The following is a 16,593-nucleotide window of genomic DNA, read 5'->3' on the forward strand; positions in this document are numbered from 1 at the left end:
CAGCACATCAGAACCAGAAGAAACAAAAGAGTCTGAATACAGAACTGGCAGGATCAGACCAGAGGACAGAAGCACCCAGCAATCTGATCCATCACCCATCAATGTATTCATTTGCTGTACTGGAGAAGGAAGAGGGAAAGAAAGGGCTGCAGGACTAGGCACAACATACAGAAATGCAAAGCCAAAACCTGTGAAGGAATACACTGATTTACTCCTTCTGGCTTCAAACGAGTGTTTGGGTGTCCAAGAAGGGAATTTTAAGATGATGATTGTTTACTAGCTGGCACAGATAGGGCCCTGCAGAAAGCACGAATGCATCTTGAGGAACATTGCTATCATTTGTGTTAAGCATCTACTGGAGTAAAAACACACATAGCAGATTTTAGAAGTCAGCTGATCCCAGTAGCTTTCCATTCGAGTCACCTGCCATAGCCCTTTTCCTATATGGCCTAACTGCAAAACCAGTTTCCACTTTGGAGATGAGCCCTTTTCAAATTACACAGGTGCAAGAGTTGAGATTACAGATCCAGAATGGAGATTTTTACTTTTTTTTTTTTAAACTGGAATATGGAAAAATAACTTGACATGCACATGGGTGTGCCAGTGTGTTTGTGTGCGCGTGCACTGTCAAAAGTCTACAGGAAGAGCACACATCAAATCTGCTTCCTAATGCAAAATGTACTCTCAGGCTGAAGCAACTTCACATTCAAATCTCACCCCAAAATAAATCTTGGTGGTTGTATTACAAACTCAAAAGCAGGTACAAATCTGAACTTGCAGTTGTAGCATTTTCTGGTTTAGAAAAGAACTTCGGATGCCACTGTTTAGAGGTCCAGACTCCTGCTGAATGTTCAGAAAGGAAGAAAAGTCAATGTGGCAACACATCCTACAGAAGCTGTCCCACCACTTCCCTGATATCACCCATTAGATTAAATACTACTTATACTTCAGTGGGACCAGCACACTTTAAAAGATTCAGTCTCTCCCTCTGTCTTTTTCTCCCTCTCACTGAACGATATTTCTGCCCACATGCACTGACACATACAGCGTCTAACAAGGCTGTGATTCATTTTCAGTTCTAGTCATGCTCACAAGTGATGTAGCACACTTGCTGTGCCTTCAGGATCTGCGTAATTTAGCTTCATTTTCTCTGCCCCCATCCTGCATTAAGTGAAGTTCCAACAAAGCCAAGTCATCTCCCAGCAAACCACCCTCCCACCTCCTTGGGGGATGTGTACAGCAGGAGTTTGAATAATAATAATAATAAAATTAACAAATATATATAAGAAAGAGAAGGGGATGGGAGCTTGAGAGATACCATGCATTGTTAGAAAGCTGTCTAACATCCACAAGGAGTGAATAATAATAGGACGTACACTACCCAATCGTTGCAGTAGCTGTATCAGTCCTGAATCATCTCACCTAACCTGTTAAAAGCAGCAGTGTCTTACACCAGGAATATCGTGCACATTCATGCTTAAAAGATGACTGGCATGTTAAGCTATAATTACTGGTTTGTGAGGGCTAGTGCCTCCTCAGCCTGCTCCACAGTGACCACTCACTGCCCTGTGTCCTGATGCAGCCATCTGAGCACACTGACAAGTCCGTGGAGATGCAACGTGTCCCACTGCCATCCTTCAGGAATTACACTGGCTGGTTCTGTGATACAAAATACAAGCTGCTCCTGAGCTAAGCTCCGTGTATTTGAGGCATTAGGCCAAGCCTGAACAAAGTGAAACTCGGGCTTTTTATATGATAAATCTCACCGGCATTCAAATTGAATCTCAGAAACTGAGATGCAGTAGTTGTCTGAAGAGAATAGGTCTCTGTTTTCAGTGTTTTAACAAACAAATTAAAAGTGTTAGCATTGCCCTCAGTTCTCACCTTCAGCATGGAACTAAGTTGTGATGGAAAAGAAAACTCAGAAGAAAAACAAGTCAACTGTGCTTCTCCTCTTGCAGAAGTCCCCAGTCAGAAGTGAGTCACTGCAGACTCCTCCTAGCAGATCTTGGTGATCTGCATGACTTCCTTAATCCCCAGGCAATGACACCAGGAAAGGAGAATCAGCAGCAAAAGCTAGAAGGCTCTTCAACATTGGAAATACAACCACTGATAGGGCTGCTGTCACCACAGAGCTTCACTGTAAGCTACAAGGAAATGTCCAGCCCCTCCTTGTCACCACAAAATACCTGGGAAGCTCCCCAGCATGCAGAAACCACTAGCTAGGCAGACTCTGGTTGCTGACCCCCTCAGTCATGACCATGATGAGCAAGCCAGAACAGAAAGTAAATTCCCCGCCTACCCAAGGAGATGGCTTAGTCTCCTCCTTGCTCACTGACTGCTGGCTGGGCCACAACAGGGAGGATCTGGGTCATCCGCTGGGCTGCTGCTATGGCTCTGGGTGCTCTGAATGAGGAGGGCAGCTCCTGGGGCTGTGGTAACGGTCAGGCAAAGCAAGCAATGGACTGTCATTTCAGCAGACAGCACCGTCTCATTTCACAAATTGAAGAAACGCAGCACAGGGAACCCGTTGTATGGCTAGTAGAAGCTTATTGTGGAAATGAAAGTCAAATCCAAGTGTTTTGGTTTTCAGAGCGCTCAAGACAGGTCCAGCTTCCTCCATCCACGAGTCACACTGTCCTCAGGGCAGGGCTTGAACCTCTCATTTGCTTTACGTCTGCGGCTTTCAGTCTTTCCTCGTTTGCAGATCCCTTCATGCTCTCCAATAGGGCTGTGCATTTACATGTGCTGACAACAGGTTGGCTTTCCCCAGCTTCCCTGCACATCCTACACGTAGCCTGTGGATCCCTGAGAGCTAAGAACAATGATCTGATCCCCACGGCCCTCACTACAAACTCCCATGCGTCCTCCTCTTCCCAACAGAGCCAACACAGTATGAGAGTCAGGCATGGGCAGTTGCAAAGTAGCTCACACACATTCTGGTTGCCCTAATCCAAGACAAAGCACAGAGTTGCCCTCGCATTTCAGCATTTCCCGTCTCAAGGTATGAAAATGCATTATGCTGTCAGCCCAGCCTAAGGGCTGTTATTTAATTTACTTGAGGAGGTAAGTGAAAGCCCCTTCATGCAAATGCTTACAATGCGATCTGGAAAACAGCAGGCGTAATTAGATAAAATGGCAGCAAAGCCCACCAGGGAAATAATGTTAATTTGTGAGGATTTTCCTCTCCACCTTCCTCCCAGCAAAATTTGAAGCCGAAGCAGGGCGAGGGGGAGGGAATAAAATCGGAGTGTACCTCAAAATATACATCAGCTGGGAAAGTAGAAAAACAGGACAGCAACCAGTGGGGTCATCTAAAAGCTGCCTCAGCATGGTACCTCCATAGCAGGATTAGCAGTCAGTGCTCCTAAGCAATGGAGCGCTGAAAGCAAAAACTGTTCCATCACTGTCATAAGCTATTCCTAGTAGAGACATAATAGGCAGCATCTCTAAACTTCACACCATCTCCTCACCATGGCCTAACCAGGCAATGCAGAAGACCTGTCACATGATAAAGCCATCACTGAGCCCCCCGCCTCCAGTAACAATAAAAAAAAATCAGCTATTTCACAATGCTTGAGAGCAGGTCTGGCATTTCCAACCCACACACAAATTCCTTCCTCCAAAAGCATCCAGGAAGGGGGGGTATGGCCAAACCCTGACACTGCATCACTGGGGCACACAGGGGTCACTGCAGGACTCCTGAGTGGCAGCAATGCTCTTGCAGCGGCCCCAGGAAGTCGTGGCTCTGCATTTCAGCTTCTCCCTCCCACCTAGAAGCCAGCCAGAAAGTCACCTCCTGATTGCTGACCTGCCACCACCAAAATGGATTCCAATTAGCCAACTCACTCCCAGCTATTAGGAAAGAGGCATTTTTTGTTGTTGAGTAATTACTCCTCATGAAATGGCTCACATCTCTAGTTGATTAGGTCACAACACAATGTGAACAAACTGATGTAACAGAGATATCTTTAACCTGCTAAATTAAGGCATACTTTCTCAATATAGAAAGCTTAATTGAAGCCATGCATGGGGTGCTTACTGAAGGCATCTAGACACAGAATTGTTACATTCACAAACAAACTGTGGTTGAGACTGAAAGGCAACCTGTCTGTATTCAGCTTGCATATTAATTGGAAAAAAGCTGTTTTGTCTGCTTACTTGGATAGGAAACGACTCAAAATGATTGCAGCAGCTTGACACCAGCAGTTAAATATGGAATGGCAATGTTTAGATGACATCTCTGGGAGGAAAGAGGAGATTTTTTTGTTTGCTTGTTCCTTTATGCACATCCCTAACAGAGGGAAGGCCTCCTCTGGTCAGGAGCACACTGGTTAGAGCAATCAGAAACACCCACGGCTGGTTTTGGATGTAAAGCCACACCTGCCATATGCAGGGCCCCCAAAGGCAGCCCATCAGGCCCTTAAGGACCCTTTAAGCACAGCCAGCTTGGCTCACGCTGGAAATCAGTTTGGTACCATTTTCTCTTCCTCCCCCTGTGTAAATCTCCAGCTGCCTGGAAAAGATCCATTCCACCACCATTTCCATTGAGTTACCCACCCTAGTACACTGATTTATTTAAAAATCAAACCAAATTCTTCAATATACATACCAATGGCTTCCTGATTTTGGGTCAAGCCCTTCTATTAGAAAGGAAAGCATTTGCTTCAGGGACCATGGCCCTAAATCTCTCAAAGAGTTACGCCTGTGCATCGCAGGAGTGTGTGAGCACTTCAATCCAATGTAAGCATTTGTCCAAGCGAGGGCAATATTTCCTGCTGCAGTTAAAAACACATTATACGACTACGATGGAAAAACATGACTGCAACACAAAACCTACCCTTCCCTTCCCATTTTGGGCTTGGGGGGTGTGGGGAGGGGGAAGCACTCGCAGTATAAACGTATGTGACCAGGGCCTGGATAGAGCGAGTGCCATTAGCAGCTTTATACCACGTTGGCTTTTGAAGTCGGGAAGCCGACTGGGTGTCATTTAATCTCCCAGATTAAAATCACTTAGCGAATATTGCATTGTTTCACTGCTCTCGCTGGCGTTTCAGTGTTCGGGGCCTTGACGGAGCTCTGCTGCTGGCTAACACACCACTAATGAAACCTCGCGCGGGAGCAGCTGCCGGAATCTGTGTCAAACTGCATCTGGCACCCATCTATCTTCCAGCCATCTAAATTCACCTCTGAAATCATACAAAAGCAGCCGCAGAGCTCCCTGCAGCCACTCCAACACACCAGTCTTTGTCTCATCAAGCCTGTTAAGCAATTTAAAGCAATTTCTTTCTTTCTTTTTTTTTTTTTTAATTCGCCTTGTATTTTACAGTGGCAGCTTGTTCAAAAGGAGCAAATAAGTTAAGAAAAAATTGGGGGGGGAGGGGAGAGGGGAAAAAAAGGCACTTTTTTTTTTCCCTTTTTTTTTTTTATATATATATATAAAAGCCTGTCAAGCTCACAGTAGACTATCATTAAACCAGTTTTGGCTGAAACTGTGTGTTTAGGGGTTTTCCAATGGAGACACTCTGGTGCCTGCAACACTCAGACAGGGAGGGGAGGCTGCTATACAATTGTTGAATTGTTGTCATGGCTGTTAAATACGCTGTAGCACAAATACCCAACAGGGCTGAAGGTCTGCAGTGCTTTTGCTCTGGAAAGGTATCAAAAATACTGCTATTAACTAGCAGATAACTGAGTTACATGAATAGCGAAGAAAAGATTAAGTCAAAAGTTGAAAAAGGTTTATTAATTTCACTCCATCCCCTCCCCCCCCCTCCTTTCTCCCCCTCACACCCTGCTCAGAGCTTAAAGTGCCCTGTAAATTTTAAATATTTGACATTTACTGGAGTGCTCATTTGACTGCATCTCCTCTCCCGTTTGGGGCAGAACCACCTCTTCTCCCTTTGTGCTTTCTGCAGGACAGGGGTTTTGTTCCCCTGTCTCTCGTTAGGCTCATGAGAGCAGGCAGCACGGTACAGCCAGGACTTGCTGACTAAAACAGGTTAATGAAAAAACAGGCTACTGACTGAAATTGAAACTCCTCATTTCTCTCAAGAAAAGGGTGTATTGTCAAAATAGAGCTTAATGTGTCTATTTAGCAGCTTTCACAGAAGTGCTGCTCAAAACAGTAACACTGCAAGCTTTGCCAAGCAAGAGGAGGGGACCCAGCGCCCACAGTGGCCAGGAGGGATGCATGTCCTCACAGAGGACACTAACAAAGCTGGTGTGTGCAGGGCACGGGCTCAGAACCATCCATCCACATATGGCAGACAGGGCTACAGGCGAGTGTGCCAGGCTGAATGTAAGAGCACTGCAGGAGGTGTTTCCTAGACGTACCTTGAATGCTGCAAACTACCTAAGGAGCAAGAGAAACAGGATCTGTCAACCAGCCTAATTAGAGTGCATTTTCCCTGCACAGAACTCATATGCGTCTCTCCAGGCTACAGGGCCCTCATTTCTTGACTCAGCCCAAAAGAAACTGAACGTATTTCACATTTCCATGACAATTTGTTCTCAGCGCTTCTCAGGAAGGAGAAACACAGCGTATGCGTCCTAAGAAAACATTCATATGCTTAGATACCTGTCTCAGCTGTTAAACCCCATGTGCCCATCTCCTTTGCAGTGCATCTGTTTCAGCAGCCAGCCCTGCTTCACCATGCTCCTTCCTAACCTCATTTTAACAGTCTGAAACCTTGCTCCTCTCCTGCAAGCTTCCAAAAGCAACCACGTAGATGAGAAATTATGTTGAGCAAAGGCTACAAGTCTAGCTGCTGGCATTGCTGATCTTCTACTTATTAAGTGAAAAGCGTTTGTTTATGCCTTACGTAGGGTCACATTACGAGGATCTCTAAAATGAAATAACCAGCGTGAGAGGCTGAGTGAACATCCCAGGTGGGCCCCCTCAGCCCCCGGGTGAGCTCTGCAAATGGCCTGACAGTGAGCAGAGCAGCCCTGCTAGTACAGCCACGAGCAAAAGCACCAGAGATCAACAACTCATTTTTTACAGGCCAGCGGGCTGACCTCTGGGCAGCATTGGAACGAGTCAGCATAAAGGTGACACAGCTCCACACATCATTATAAATCACCCAAACCAACCAGCAGAAAACTCGTGTGCTGATGGAGTTAGCTTATAGCTTGTATTTTTTCCTCCCCCTTTTGTCTTTATTACAAGAGCTCTCCCCCATCCTCTTCCTGTGCCCATATGGCAGGTATCACGAGGGGCGAGCGGAACGTTCCGGTTCCACTAACTGAGCTCCCGCATAGTGTGCATTGCTGGATGTCACGTTGGCAGATGACGCAAGCGCTGCCTGTTGTCCAGGGAGTGGGTGCAGGTGGTGGTGTGTGACCTACTTCTGGGCTACTTCACTTGGGGTGGTGAGGAATGTGTAATCCAGTGTTGGAAGAAAGAGAAAGGAATCGTTAGCAAAGTCAGGAGCGAATCCTATTTATTGGTGCTGTGTTTTCCAAAAGGAAGTAAGGCCATAACAGCAGCATAGTATCTCTGCTTCCAGGTCTTAGTGTGAGGAGTTCACATGGGAAAAGGCTGCAAGTTAGGAATTGAGAAGCTTGGATAAGGCAGAAGGAAACCCAATTGCCAAAGATTAGCTGTGTAAGCTACAAAGAAAGGAGTATCGTAAGTTTAAAGTGCATAACCTCATAGAATGGCCTGGGTTGAAAAGGACCACAATGATCATCCAGTTCCAACCCCCTGCTATGTGCAGGGGCACCAGCCATCAGACCAGGCTACCCAGAGCCACATCCAGCCTGGCCTTGATTGTCTCCAGGGATGGGGCATCCACCATCCACAGCCTCCTTGGGCAACCTGTTCCAGTGCATCACCACCCTCTATGTGAAAACTTCCTCCTAATATCTAACCTAAACCACCCTCTCCTCCCCCCATCCCCCCCCCTCGCCCCGTTCAAAACCATTCCCCTGGTCCTAATACTATCAACCCTCAGAAACAGCCACTGCCCCTTCTGTTTGTACACTCCTTTCAGTACTGGAAAGCCACAATGAGGTCTACCCAGAAGCTTCTCTTCTCCAAGCTAAGCAATCCCAGTTCCCTCAGCCTTTCTTCATAGGAGAGGTGTTCCAGCCCTCTGTCATCTTAGTGTGAAAGTCCACTACAGCAGGGCACAGAGCCATCCTCAAACCAAGCTGGAAGCCAGTTTTGGATGGTGATGTCCTGTTAGCTCTCAACCACTGCAATCCATGGTTCATCACCTCTGCACTCAGGAAAACAGAGGTGTGAGTTTGGCCAGACTCCTGGTACAACCAGACTCCTCACCATCAGCCTGCAGTGGAAGTAGAGAGAAAACACCCCACAGTAGAAAATGGAAACCTTTGCTGCTTCTAATGTTCCCCAAGACTGGTTTTCTTAACAGCATAGGACAAACAGGAATTTCCTCATCCTCACTGCCTTCCAGCAAGCCCATTCACTCCATTAAGTAAAAAATCTGCTTCCCCACCTGACCATTAACAGTCACTGCTGCCAGGTGTCTCAGGTTTTATGCATGTGTAACTGTCCTGTAACTGGGGCAAATGTATCATCTGTTCATTCACCAGGGTAAGTATTTCTTTAATTATTCCTCCTTCACACGATACACGCAACAAAATGAGCTCCGTAGCAACAGGGTAAATTTTCACAGCTGACTCTCCCACTTGTAGGATTTTCTTTGGCACAGGTTCACACATCCTTGGTTTTCTTGTCACTTGAAGATTTGGCCATATTTTAGAGTAACTCCTTCATCCCTAAAGGAGACCAGCACTGTCCTACACATACAAACAATATCTCAAATTTATACCCTTGCCCTCCAGTCAAAATCCAGAGGGATTCCACACAGATGGTACACAAAAGGAAATCAGAAGCGATTGATTTGCACAAGGCATAACACTCCTTTAGTTAAAGGAGACTCTCAGCTGGTCTGCATGTATTTTCTTGAAGTCTTTAGGTCTTCTATCACCCCCACCCTATGGATCTCCCCAGCTATAGGGACATCTCTGCAGAACCCCAAAGGTGTGTTGTTCTGTCACTTAGTCTGCACACAAAACCTCTACAGAGCTGCAGCTGGTTATGCTATATAGCATGTACCCACACAGGGTGCCATCCAAAGGGACCTGGACAGATTTGAGAAGTGGGCCCTCATGAACCTAATGAGGCTCAAGAAAGTCAAGTGCAAAAAGTTGCACATGGACTGAGGCAATCCCAGATATGCGTACAGATCAGGAGAACTAATTGAGAGTAGTCCAGCCAAGAAGGACTTGGGGGTTCTGGTAGAAAGCTAAACTTGAGCCAGCAGTGTGTGCTTATGGCCCAGAAGGGAAGGAGACCAGCACACTGCAAACTGTTGCAAGGGAAAGCTTCAAAACAAGGAGGTAGGGATGGAAAGGCAAAGGGAAGATGGGGGATCCAGACCTTACTGTAGAAACAGGAAACTAGTTTGGGACTTTTTGGACTTCCTCTCCCCCCATTCTATCTTAATAAAAATAATTAGGACTGAGGTTTGAGTCCAGTGAGTCAAGGATGGGGATGTTTGCTAAACCAGAAGTGAAAGATGATCCACTTTGAGCAAGTGGTTTAAACAGGGAAATCAAGAGGAGAGAAGGAAGTGCGGAAACCTGTGTAGAAAAGATAACAGCAGGATTTAGCAACCATAAGGAATGGGAAGAGAGATGAGCAAAGAGAGAGGAGTTGAACCAAGCACTACAATCTGTTTCATAGCTCTAAGTTAGCAAAGAAACAGACTGACACGGATGTAAGCAAAAGACTATCCATTAAGGGCCTCATTCCCCACAGCCAAGCAAACTATTGTCTAGAAGTTTTAAATCCTTGACGCACGCATGTGCTAAATTACAGAAAACGTGAAACATCAGCTAATCAACAACTTGCCTTAGAAGCACTGCCCTCAAACAGTTACTGCGCTCAGTAGGCTCTTCTGACCATCTGTCAATATGTGTGGGAAAATAAATGATAAGGACCCCAACACAGCAGCTTTGTAAAGGTCTGGAAGTAAAAACCACTCTGCCAATATTGGAACAACACACATTATGTTTGTGAGGCTTAAATTCTGCTCCTGACAGCTCCCATCCATCCGTCTCTCATATTGAAAGTAAGGTGGCTGTTTCTTGTGCCCCAACAGATGGTTGCAACACCACCAAGGATCTTTGCATGGCCTCCCAAAGCCATGCCCCACCTGCCTTCACAGCATCTTGAGCACTGCTGATCCATCTCCAGAGCTCCATATTTTGCTTTCACACCACCTAATATGCCTGGACCAAAGGGAACAAAAGCTGGACTGCAGAGCCCGCCCTATTGGGGCTGCTGAAGCCAGGCTCTAAGTTAGGGAAAACTGCAGCTATTCTTTGGCAGCTGACAGGTGTGCCGGGCAGCTGACATTTGCTAAGTAGCTAGGATCAGGCCTTTAGCTTGTAAGCTAGGCAATACGAGTGCAGAAATCAAGAGACTGCACAGAGGAAATCCAATGGTGCTCTTCCCTTTTAGCTGTTAGGAAGCAAAGATCATGCACCTTCAGGATTAATGCAAGCAACATCAGCCAGCCTGCAGTTTATGCACAGCTTTGCTGCACTCAATACAGTAAAGAGCAGGCAGTGACTAACAGCACAGGTAGATGAGCTCTGCTGAGGCTTTTTAGGGTGTTTCAACCCTCTACCTTGCAACAGGAGCCTTCTACACTAACAGAACGAGTCTCACACTACCCATCTGCCATAGCAGCTGAACCACGTTTCAACTACATTTTCAACTGCAGAAGCTAAACATGCCTGTTGCCTCCTGGTGCCTACCTTATGCTAACTGGTGGCTCAGTTAGCTGGATGAAGTTTGACATCTGTATTTGCCCATCTGAACTCCGTCGGTTAAAGCTCTCTCCTAATATCCTTTCATAGGCACCAGGGTGCATGGCAGGGCACACTGGTACCACCCACATACCCTCCTCTTGCTCTCAGTGGTGACCTGGCTATTCACAGGCTACCGTGGCACAGGCACTCACCATCCCTGATCCACAGCCCCTTGGAGTGAAGGGTCTTATGCTTCCAAGCAAAGGACTAACAGCTGTGTTAGGCAATTGTAAGACAAGATGGAAGAAGAGGCAGGAACCTCAGGCTTGCCTTTTCCTCACCTATACGTAGGCACCTGCATAAAGGACCTTTCATAGTTTGTCCTTCCTGTATTCATGGGCAAAGGCTCAAAGGACCTATCTAGTCTGCGGTCCTGCAGAGCTCTGGCTGCACAGCCTCATTTGGTGTCTCTCATGTCTGGCAGGATATGATCTGTCTTTCAGGAATACAGCCAGTCTGTCTGTAGGACTGCAGTGAAACACTCTCAACAAGAGGCCAACTCATGGCATTTCTTTTTGCTCAGCTTCAAAGTTATACTGGTTCAGTGCCTCTGCTCCATGTTACACCATATCACACCTACAATTACACAGATACAGAAAAACTTGGACTCAATTTGAGGGTTTCACTCAGCTTCTCCAAACTTTGACCTCTTGTACTGAAGGTCTGGAGGACAGAGGGAACAGATAAGACTTCTTAGTTCTGGGCGTATGGGTAGCAGCAAAGCACCTAGTTCTGTTTCGTCTGTTATCCAGAAGTTCTGTGTGTTTCTTTGAGCCCCAGAAGCATACAAGACACACAGCCCACACAGGGAAAAAAAAATGCTGTCCTAAAAGTGGCAGGAGGAGGGAAAGAGCTCGACAGTTTTCATTTATTTTGTGCCTAATATTGCATTGGTGCCTTTTGTTCATGTTACATAGCACGTGAGCGGCACACAGAACAAATCACTGTATGCTACCCTAGGACAAGCAAAAACATATACACCAAAAATATGCAGATTCAACTTTGCTGCCCTCACTCCTTCAAGTGTGCTTTTATATATTTGGTTCACATTTAGAGTTCAGGTAGTTCAGAGAGTATCCCAATACAGCAATTATGCACTGATAACTATTGTGGTTTAGGGACATTTTCACAGCCGCCACATGAGCAGCTGAAAGCAAAAGGGGGTTGTGTACAACATAAATTTCCCTTTTTGGCTTGCTGAAAAGCCCCTGTGTTGGTTGTAAGAAGGCCTTCGGGGGCTGTAGGAGACCAGCTTCAGAGCTTCTGCGGCTCTAAGCATTTTCCTTTTAACCTGAGCCTCTAATGCGAATGATTGTGAAAGAATTTCTGCCTCTTTTCATGGTGGAGATAGCCACTGCAGCATGAACTGAAGGCAGGGTAGAAAAACTGAGGAAGAGCAGAGAGACGGAGTTGTAGTTCACATGTGGTATCCAACAGATGGAGAACAGTCACACTCAAATAAGGAAATCGAATGTCAGTCCACTGCTACCCTTTCCAAAATGAATCTGTCTGCTGACTCCCAGGAATATCCAGCTTCAAAGGCTGAGTACCTGCTCGCAGGAACAGGCAGACAGGAGAACATACAGGGAAATAACTTGAGTTTGCTCTCCTCCTCTACCAGAGAAAGTCCTCTCCATCAAGTATTTTTTCACAGAACTGTACAGGAGAGGAGCAGGAGAGGAAGGAGGAGGTGGGAGGAGGGAAAGGGGAAATACGGCATTTCCCATCCGCTCTATGGGAGGAAAGGCACAGTGGGAAGCAGCAAAAGAGCTGGGTGCACATCTTCCGCTTGGACAAGTGCAACTCAGGAACAAGTAACTCATGGAGACCAGGGGAAGAAAAATACATACATATTACATATTTGCTCAAGCTCCTGTCCAGCCTGAAGAAGGGAGTACTCTCAATGTGAGCAGAAGACATCCCAGTTTGAATCTGCCACTCCATAAGGTATATTCTGCCAGCACCTCTAGTCAGCCTTCTCTCACAACAGAGGACATGCCAAATATCTGAAGTCAACTCGTTTTGAAAGCTAAAACAGTACCGGTAATAGTAACAATTCCTGGCTGAGTCACACCTTCATTTGGAGCTGCACACATTGCTCGTTCAAATGGTTTCATTTGAAAATTGTTATTGTTGAAGCCTCTTAGCCTTTTTTTTTTTTTTCTTTTTCAGTAGTTCAGATGAGTAGGATCAAAATTTCCTGCTTTATGGATGAGATGCTTTTTATAACATTACAGGGTTTTTCCTTCCTCCTCGTCCCAGCCTTCACACACCTCTATTGGTGGGAACTTTCCTTGCAGACTCTGTGCTTCCCAAGGACAGACTTGGAGAAAAGACGAACTATTTCCCTGACATCATTTTAACGTTGGCTCGGAGGCTGATGAAAACGGTTGCATGGGTGTACTGTGTGAGCAGATGAAGCTGCAACCACATGTCTTCACTCCTTCTCTTGTAATCTGATACCTGGCTTTAGTGATCCCTCCAGCTCTTGAATTAGGAATGGAAAATATGAGAGCTCTGTTTCACAGCAAAGGTTTAGACACACACACACACACACACACACACACACGCACGCACACACGCACACGGACATCCCTGGGCTACTTGCAAATGGTATTTGCTTTACATTGGACTTTAACACCTGACAGGAACAGCACACACAGGCTGTGTACCCACGTGTACCCACTCCTAAGGTGCACAGCACTGCTCAGAGTGGGTGGTCTGAAGACCAAAACGGAGTCAGGCCTGAGGCCTAATTCTTAAAGCCAGCTCCGTTACGTTGTACCTCACAGCTCCAGCTGCCAAGTGTGCAAATAATGGCATTTGGAAGCAAACAGCTACCATTAGCTGCAAAGGAATGAGACATTAAAAAAGCCTGTGTAACTGCCGTTTGTTGCAACAGTACAACAGGATGCTGGGCTAAAGGCTGTATAGAAACATTCTCCCTAATCATCATGCCCATCTTCCAAGTCCTTTGAAAAACATTTCCAAAGCATCTCCCCGGCTATTTATCTTATTACATGCTCTTTGTCACACAACCAGCAAATTCCAAATCCCAAAGCAGAGAGCAAGAAGCCCCCTGCAAACACAGCTCTCGTTGCAGCATGCAGTGTAAGTGGCATTCCCAGGCTGCCCTCGTGCTCCAGTAAGGGCTGCAGCACATTCACATGCTCACAAGGCAAAGCCTCCTTACTGCGCGCTGCGTCTCAGCCACTTCGGTGACACAATTACAGCATTTGCCAAGTAGCTTGCATCATGTAACACGCTGTGAAGCTTTTCACAGCAACATGACTCACCAGCTTCCCTTTGGGGGCCCTATCCCAAAAGCCATGCTGCAACTCCTGACACCCGTGAGCTTCCCCACCTCTGTGTGAACAGTAGCAGGAATCCTGGACCTCCCTTGCTCCCTTCTGCAAGCAGCTCTGCCCTGCCAAGCTCCGCATAATGCTGGCTCTCAGTGTTTACAGTGCAAGGGAACTATCACCCTTCACAACACCACCGAGTCGTTTTCCCATTAAAGTGTTGATGTGAATCAGGTACCAAAGTGATGGGGAACCAGCAAAAATACTGCTGCTCCTCCCTCAGGAACATGAGTTTGTGGTGCTGCTGATTGTTTGAGAGAGGCCCCATTTCAGTTCATGTGGGATTAAATTCTGTCATTTGAGCCATCCAATGATACTGGCAGGTAATGATGAAGATCCACATGGAAACAAAGCTTAATTTTGCCTTCCTCCACTATAGCGTAAGAACACTCATTTTTACTGACTGGCAACAAGGTTTCTAGAATGATTTGCTCCAGCTCTGAAATGGCATGCATCATTAAAGGTGTAGCTTTTTGGTGGAATGGTGAGAAACAAACAAGCAGTGTGCAGTGCAAATTAAGCAATGTAAAAAACACACCAAATTAAGCATTACTCTGTCTTAGGCTGCTGGTTCCTGAGCTGAAGTTTGAAGAGATCTGGTGAGCTGCAGGATATTGGCTCTCCATCTTGCCTCCAGCTGCTTCTACAGATGTCCGGGCTCCTCATTGCCAAGAAGAGCTAGGAGGCTAGTGAAAACAGCTGGAAGAGAAGGAGGTGGAGGAGGAGTCAGGCTTGCAGCCTCAGGGGAGGGCATGAAGGGGAGGAGAAGGAAACAGGCACTGCCCACAAGTGCTCCACAACTTTGGCTGGAAGGTGCTGACCACTAGGAAAATGCATACTGAATGGGGAGAGAGAATGAGGCACTGGGCAGTTTAAGGGGATCCCCTCCACACTTTTTTTTTTAAGGGAAGGAAGCCAGGAGAGTGACTCAGTTCACTCTGTGAGAAGCTGGGAGCAAATAGGGCAGTCTAAACAAAGAACTGATTGGGAGGAAGAAAGATAGCAATAAGGTGATCAAATACTAGCGGTGTATGTGAGAGCAAGAGACTCACTTAGCAGATGGGAGGAGAGAAGAAAAAATGATTAATAGAGAATGTGAGGCCCTTCCCCCTCCCTCAAGCAGCACTAATCACGTGGAAGACAGCTAAAATGTTACTTCCTAATATTGCTTTGCTGCAGCAGTTGCCGCATGACAGAGGAGAACAAGCCTGTCCCTACGACAGTCTTGCTAGAACATGGAGTCGAACCCCTGCAGCAATGCAACCACCACCTTTTGACTGCTGGTGCTGAAGGGCTGCCTGTCAGGATGCATCTGTCTCATCTGTCATATCCTGAGAGCTTCTGTGTGCTCCTGTCACCAAGTCCTGCAGCAAGTCAAAAGCAGCATTCTTGCTTTCACCCTGGTCACCTCCCAGAGAAAAATGTCTGGTCGTCTTGTGCAAGCCAAGTCTGACTGTTAAACTCCCCTGAACCAGGAGCCAAAAATCTACTCACCTGCTGTCAGAACATACCTCTGACCAAGCATTCATGCAGCCACACCTGGATACTAATCCCCTGCTTTTCAACACTGGCAGGCTCTGCTGCTGCACTCACTGACCAAAGGCACAGGTCAGCTCTGCAGCTGGCCCACTCCCCTGGCTTGCAAGATGAAGCACAGACCTCCCTTTGCACTGCACCCTTCTCATGCTGGCCTGCTGAAAAATGGAAAAGAAAGAAGGCACATAACCACAGAAATAAATACATTAGCTAAAAAAAAGAGAGAGTCCCCTGTGGATTTCTGGTGAATGCTTGCCATCAGGACTGCTGTGCATTTGGCTACCATGGGCAACAGATAGAGTCCCCTTCCCAAGGAACAAGCTGAGCAGCTTATTCCCTCCTACATTTTGCAGGTGTGACTGTGCCCATCCATCTCCTCAGTTTTCTCTTTTACAGAAGAAACAACATCAGCACCTTCATTTTCTCCTCACAGTCATGTCTGCCAAATCACTGATCCTTCATGCCATTTCCCTCTAGATTTCTTTTTTTTTTTTTCTATTAAAAACAAACAAACCTGGCCTGTGTAAGTTGTTTTGCTGTTTCTGAAAGCTGCAAGCACAAAAAAACCACTTCAAGGCCCCAGAGGAGACTTCGCCAAGCTCGGATAGGTGGAAGGATCTGTACACCTTCCTTGCTTACAAATCCCAGCTTGCCTTTAGCACAGCTGTACAAGCCTGGTGACTTGTGCCAGTCCAGGGGCCACCATCAGCTCCAGCCCCTTTCTGCACAACCATCTCCCATGCAGTATCCAGGCTGCTTGTTCTTCTCACTAAGAGTACAACTTTGTGCCTGTCCTTTACCAAACTGCTTCTTATTTCCCCCAGGTGGCTTTTCAAAGTTG

The 16,593-nt window shown here is 46.5% G+C and overlaps 1 protein-coding gene across 4 annotated transcripts in view; it reads right to left on the minus strand.

Moving 5' to 3' along the window:
• Nucleotides 1-16,593, minus strand: part of SERTAD2 (SERTA domain containing 2) — a 72,348-nt gene that overhangs the window by 27,912 nt on the left and 27,843 nt on the right. Inside the window, exon 2 of one of the 4 annotated variants that reach the window (XM_085542382.1) lies at nucleotides 14,770-14,915. The exons of 2 other annotated variants lie outside the window; for them this stretch is intronic. In XM_085542382.1, coding sequence (XP_085398508.1) covers nucleotides 14,770-14,882 — 113 coding nt within the window. In that variant the 5' untranslated portion in view covers nucleotides 14,883-14,915. Of the gene's footprint in view, nucleotides 1-14,754; nucleotides 14,916-16,593 lie in introns of all 4 variants that reach the window. One more of the 4 variants, XM_085542384.1, reaches the window with a different exon arrangement.

Source organism: Coturnix japonica, chromosome 3 (assembly GCF_054131305.1).
Source record: "Coturnix japonica strain WE chromosome 3, WE-NBRP24, whole genome shotgun sequence".
NCBI lineage: Eukaryota > Metazoa > Chordata > Aves > Galliformes > Phasianidae > Coturnix > Coturnix japonica.